Source organism: Austrofundulus limnaeus, unplaced genomic scaffold (assembly GCF_001266775.1).
Source record: "Austrofundulus limnaeus strain Quisiro unplaced genomic scaffold, Austrofundulus_limnaeus-1.0 Scaffold1071, whole genome shotgun sequence".
NCBI classification, from domain to species: Eukaryota; Metazoa; Chordata; class Actinopteri; order Cyprinodontiformes; family Rivulidae; genus Austrofundulus; species Austrofundulus limnaeus.
Window position 1 is genome coordinate 49,245 of NW_013953473.1, and position 6,695 is coordinate 55,939.

At 38.3% G+C, this 6,695-nt stretch overlaps 1 protein-coding gene across 1 annotated transcript in view; it reads right to left on the reverse strand.

Moving 5' to 3' along the window:
- The window catches only part of LOC106534000 (partitioning defective 3 homolog), a gene marked incomplete at its 3' end in the record, with an annotated part of 82,156 nt that overhangs the window by 47,783 nt on the left and 27,678 nt on the right, over window positions 1-6,695 (reverse strand). The window contains 1 exon segment of the mRNA XM_014030496.1: window positions 5,316-5,399. Within this exon segment, the coding sequence (XP_013885950.1) occupies window positions 5,316-5,399 (84 nt within the window).

Sequence of the window (6,695 nt, forward strand, 5' to 3'; positions counted from 1 at the left end):
ATGTTTGTGGTTGTAATGTGACAAAATATGGAAAAGTTCAAGGGGTATGAATACTTTTGCAAACCACTGTATTTAATAAGGAACAGAAATACATGACAGAAAGAATAAATTTTGTAGAATGGACGTCAGTTTGTTTATTGCAGTAATCAGCTCTCTATCAGACATCTACTGTTAAACAAACATCTTAAGAAAGATTTCATACTAAGGGTCTCTTTGGGTCAAGGGAAAACAGAGAWAAATACAAAGTCATATCTAAGAGTGATTGCTGTTAGCAAATCTTGTTCTGGCTGTAATCATTCTGTTTACTGATAAACATGGTGCCATGAAAAACTGGGTCATTTAAATATGTCATGAATTACTTAAAACAAGTATTTTTCTTCTATTACAATTCCCTGCATCTGATCATAAAATGATCAATTAAACACAAACACCCCTTTAATGGATTAAAAACATATGTCAATATTGTTACAGCCCCCTCTTTGTTGAACTTTTAGAGCACTGATGTTCTCTATGAATTGAGACTCCAGTATTGGGAAACAAAAACTCAGACCTGGTAGGGTTCATGTAAAGGTTTTCACAACTATGTTTGAATAAATGTTCGTTTGGACAGAGATGTGCTCCATCGTGGTCGCTGTTTATCTAATCGTACCAATCCATTCAGAGAACAGAAATCAAATTTTGTAGCTTTCCATTTTAAAAATGGAAGCCAACCAGAATTATGTTCAGGATTTATCAGAGCTGCTTCACTTTTTAAACCAGGATGGATTTGTTTTTGTTCCCAGTCCAGTCAGAGTTACTGGTACCATGCTATGACATATTTGTCTTGAGTCTTCTATTTAAGACAGCAAAATGTGTAATTAAATTAATGTTGTATTTGCTGGAAATTCTTCAGATATTTTTTTAATATTATCTTTCATGAAACTTTATTACTGTCAGGTTTATTACAAATGTTTTTATTTCTTCTGCTGATAGCTGAAGGAACTCCCCCATGATGTTGATCCAGCGTTTAGCCTATTGACCTTTAATTATCCATCCTGTGGCTGTGGAGCAACCTGTGTGCCTGAGCGCAGCAGCTCTGTGGGGGGTGGGTATTGATGGGTAGTGGATGCAGAGGAACAAGCCTCACTCACTGTTGAACATCAGATACCAGCATAAATAAAACATTCATGTTGCTCTTTTAATGAAGTCTCACCCACCGGGTGCGGCGATGAAAAATTGATGCRGCTGCTGAAGAAGTTGCAAACCAGAGGGAATGATAAGCAACTATTTCAAAGCAAGAAGTTGCTGATTGTTTTATTTTTTTTATTTTTATTGTCTTCTCTTCTGGGTTTTTGGGGATTTTAAATGACAGCTAAGAAAAGTTTTGAAACCTTCCCCACATGACGCACAGTTTTTGAATCATCAGTCAAGTACAAAGTATAAGAGTAAGTATAAAGTAAGTATAAAGAGCATTTATTTAAATGTGTTTTAGTTTTTAAATCATCTTTATATTTCAAACCAAGAAGTAAAATGATCAAAGGCTAAAAATGAAGTTGTTTGTTAGTTTAAAAATCTTTCCATAAAGGGGATGTTTTAGGAGACAACTTGAGACATTTTTTTTCCCATCAGTAATTATTGTGGAAGGCTAGGATTGTTTTTGCCTGTGTGTGTGTGTGTGTGTGTGTGTGTGTGACCGTGTATTTCCTACCATATGAGGGCCATTTTTAGACNGTGTGTGTGTGTGTGTGTGTGTGTGTGTGACCGTGTATTTCCTACCATATGAGGGCCATTTTTAGACTACGTACACACCTACATATGGGGACAAACTGGTACTTATGGGGACCTAAGCCTAGTCCCCATTTGGGGAAATGCCACTAGTGTGTCAGAGGTTTGGTTTAGGACTAAGGTGTGAATTGAGTTTAGGTTTAGGTTTAGGGTGCAAGGGTCACCCCGATGCAAAGGTTTAGGTTTAGGGTCAGGTATGTACCTGTGAGGTTAGGTTTAGAGTCAGGTATGTACCTGTGAGGTTAGGTTTAGAGTAAGGGGTTAGGGTTAGGGTATAGAAATTAATATTAAAGTCAATGGAATGTCCCCATATAGATAGCTAGACACAGCTGTGTGTGTACTTGTTTCTGCTACAGAGTGAGGACCACTTGCAAAATAGTTACAAAGTGAGGTCTTTGAAGTGAAGACCTTGTCTCGGTCCTCACTTTGTTTGCAGCTCTACTGTGCTTTACTAGTCAGGTTTAGAGGTATGGTGTGAATTAAGTTTTGGTTCAGGTTAGGGTTAGGAAAAGACCAGTAATGGTTAATTTTAGGGAAAATGTCTGGGTTAGGCATAAATACAGTTACAAAAATGAATGGAAGTCAATACAAAGTTCTCAGTTTGATGCAAGTGGTGTGTGTTTGTGTGTACATGTTTTTGTTACCTAGTGGGGGTGATTTTTGACCATTTTCCCAGTGCACACAGCTTAGTGAGGACCCACTGTTTCTAATGGGGACAAAAGCCCGGCCCCCATTGGGGGAAATACTGTTGTTGGGTCAGGGGTTTGGTTCTGGACTAAGGTGTAAATTGAGTTTAGGTTAGGTTTAGGGTCAGGTATGTACCTGTGAGGTTAGGGTTAGGGTATAGGAATGGTAAGTAAATGAATGGAAATCAATGCTAAGTCCCCATGAGGATAGAGGAACAAATGTGTGTGTGCTTGTTAATTTTTCTGTACTGTTAGCAAAATGTCTCAGTAGATTTTACTGGAACTATCAGAAAGTAATCATTGTGTACACATTTAGGACTGCAGTACCAATTTCTGCAACTTAACTTTGTGCATGCGGATTATGGCTTGTTAAAAAAACATTGTTTTTAAAATTACAGCTGCGTTTGCAGAATCCATATCATGCTTATTAAAGGCTCTCAGCCTCTTCTGGGTGTGTTGAACAGAGAGTTTCTGTTGATCGCAGACAGAGAGGGTTAAGGTCCTGACCTGGAGCCGTGACACAACAAGAAAAGAGGCCCAAAGATGCATGAAGAAGTGTCTTTGAGGAGATTTGCAGCACTTCCTTGTCTCTCTGTGTGAAAGAATAAAACCTGAGCCCTTCTCTGTTGCACCGGCTGCATGGGAGATTTGTGCCAGATGCTGCTTCTGAAAGCACATCAGGTGGACAAGGAGCTCTCATCTCCACTGTAGGCTTGTATTCTTTCAGTGTGTGTGTGTGTGTGTGTGTGTGTATGTGTGTCCTTTGATGTCAGACTGCAAACTCTCCCAGGTGTTCAACACCATATCAGGCCCATATATTGAGAAACAGTCCTTGTCATCCACACTTTTTACACCCTCCTCTGTCTGAGGGAACTGTTGGTGCACAACTTTTATTCTGAGTCTGCAGGGACTAGATATTTTTAAAATGTTGATTTTTCTCATAAGTAGCTTTAAAATGCTAATTTCATTTCTGATAAAAGTGTCTGAAATAAGTCTTTACATATTAATGATTGTTTTAAATCATCTTCAAGGTCTTCTGATTCTATACAGTGACTTTTGTAATATTCAAACCCAGGCACCGTGACCTTTCTGGCCACTGACTGGAAACAGTCCACATCTTTCTAATTTCTCCTCTTATCTCCAGCAATCAGCCTGATCCGAACAGAGAAAATGAGCGTTTAAAAGAGCGTTTTTTAAGATGACAAGTTTTCTGCTCCTGCAAAGCATTCAGTCTCATTTCATGCCTCACCAAGCCTGGGAGAGATTAGGTTGAGTAAATGAGGCTGGTTTGTTGTGTCAGAGGTGATTTGGACTCTTATCAGTGGCAGAGCTGCAGATCTACTGGAGGCCTTAAGCTGACAGCCTTAATGGAATAGAAAAGCTAATAAAGGTGACCGTTTTACTTAGCGTCTGAGGGTATTGTCTGTCTGTTGGCTGCATAATGAGGGACTGTATGCAAAGGTGGTCCTGGAAGTATCTGCCTCATTATGTCCGATTAGCATTGTTAGAGTATTGTTTGAGTCTGTTTTAAATTGAAGGACAGGAAAGCGGCGACATTCGTCCTTTTCAGCATTCTGTGTAAATGTTTTAAGGTGTTAAACGTGATTGAAGTTTATGAACTCCAAACTAAAGCCTGTAATCTCCTTCAGGTGCATTTTGTCACAATTTTCATCGAGGTAAGAATCCAAATGTGTTTTTAATCCAGTGACAGGAACCACACAAATTAAGGGAATTAAAGATCTTACATTCATATCAGCTGCTATGTTTTATACCAGAGTTTAAACTAGCATAAACACCATGCACTCAAGCCTACGATAAGGCATTAGCTTCACTATTATCCTCAACATAGTAAATCTTAAAACTCTAAAGTTCACTTTGTTTGTCCACTTGAATAATAATTTAAATGCTACCAAATATACAGCTGAAGGACGTTTTCGGATTCCTCAGGCGAAAACTAATTTTCTTTAATGCACCTTTACTTACAGAGCAATTCTTATATTTCATATTCCATTAATTCTTACAAAAACTGAACAAATGTTACTTTTTAAAGAGATTGAAAAGCTTTGTTGGAGCAACTTATGTATAAAATGAAATGGTTAATTATTGTTTTATTTCTTATAAATGTATAATTTAATATATGAACTGTAATTAAAGATTGAATTGATATGTATTTTTATTCTTGTTATCTGTCAGATATTTTTTATTGTACTATGGGTGGGTGTTTTTAATGATGGACCCCAGGAAGAGTAGCTGGGTGTAAGGCTCAGCTAACAGGGATCCTCAATAATAAACAATAAAACTATGAATTAAGCAGATGATATATTTCTTACACAACTTTAAGACCCTGTTCTTCTGTTGGAGATGGTTTTATTCAGATTTAAGAACCAAAATAAAAAAGTGGGAAATAAAACCTTCAGAAAGTCTGAACTGTTGATCCAGACCACTTCAACAGATTACATGAAGGCATTTTGGAAGCAAAGTGTGAAGAAATTAGGTGTAGTTTAAAGTTTTTGCACAGTACTGTACGTTTTAGAAGACTTGGGGAAAAAAGCCATTAGCTAAAGAAGGTAAGTGGGTAATTTTCTTTTCTTATTTAAATTCAACAACCTGTCAGACCGGCACCTCTGAGGAAAAAACAGGAAAAAGGAAATCATTTTAAAGTGAATAAAAGTTAGTTTTGATTTTAAAAAAAAGGATGAATGTAAAAGTTTTTGTTACTTTTTCTTTTTTTGGCGCAAAAAAAAAACTGATTTTATTCTTGTTTAGTCTCTTTAAGCTCCACATTTAAAAAAAATCCAGTTCTTGTATCTCCTCTGAGCCGGGTCGAGCAGCGCCGCGGCTCGGTTCGGCTCTGGTTGTTTTTACCTGCGGTCCCTGCCACTGAAAGGCACCACGTGGATCCCCAGGGGCCCGCCGTCGTTTGACACCTCCACCAGTTTGACAATGTCTCTGGGAGACAAGGGGGAGTGGGGGTGATGGGAGGAGAGGGAGACAGGAAGGTGGGGGGNAGGACGTTTTCGGATTCCTCAGGCGAAAACTAATTTTCTTTAATGCACCTTTACTTACAGAGCAATTCTTATATTTCATATTCCATTAATTCTTATAAAAACTGAACAAATGTTACTTTTTAAAGAGATTGAAAAGCTTTGTTGGAGCAACTTATGTATAAAATGAAATGGTTAATTATTGTATTTTTATAAACCTACAATTTTGTTATATGAACTGTAACTATTAAATTGATTTATATGTTACACTCGTATGTATTTTGAATATTTTTATTGTGTCATGTACGGATTTTTAATGATGGACCCCAGGAAGAGTAGCTGGGTGTAAGGCCCAGCTAATGTGGATCCTAATCAATAAACTAAAGTAATTTTATGATAAAAGGGAAGGCATTACTTCTGATTTGGCCAAAACTTATTAGTGACCTGTTAGACATGTTCGAGTTGCTCAAATAAATTAGGTTGGATGGAACATTTTTCTTTTAGGATTGTTTCATGAGACGATTCAAAATTTAAAAAGACGTTTCCACTGAGTCAGAATACTCTTTGGAGTAAAACATGGTTTATAAAACATTTGTATATACGGGCTTTAATTTATTTACTTGTTTTTTTTCCCTTTAGCAGCTTCGACTTTAAAAGAAGTGAATAACGAGTGTTTTTGAAGTTATCTTGTCGTAAAGCTACTTCAGTTTTAGGTGTAATTATGTTGACGACCCCCTGTTTGTTGTTTCCTTTTTAAAGACCAGTCATGTGGGGTCTTGTCCAGTCTCAGGCCTGATCCTGCCCTCACATCCAGATATTCTGGGGTGATGCTTTTCTGAATAAATTACTTGTGTATCGGGCCGACCCAGACAGCAGACAGACACACCCACAGGCAGCAGTTTTGCTTGTTAAGGTCCACAGATCTTGGCCCATGTGTGTCGGAGCTGCAGTCCATGCTGCATAAAGTCACAACAGGAACAGATAAGACCGGACCCAGGTTGGCTTGGGAGCCAAATCCGCAGAAACCCCCCCCGGTGCTAATCGGATTAGCTGAAAAGTTAGCGGCACGGCCCCAAAGAGACACAACATTTTTTACTCGTGACTTTTGTGACATATTTTCTTCTTCAGCCTCCYTAATCTGCTTCTCGTCTCAAAGCCGCTGCACATCATCTCCATCGCAGTAAACAACACGTTCAAAGCTCCGTGAACTGCTTTTAACCTCGACATGGGACGACTGGGTGGGGGTGGGGGTGTGTGAGGG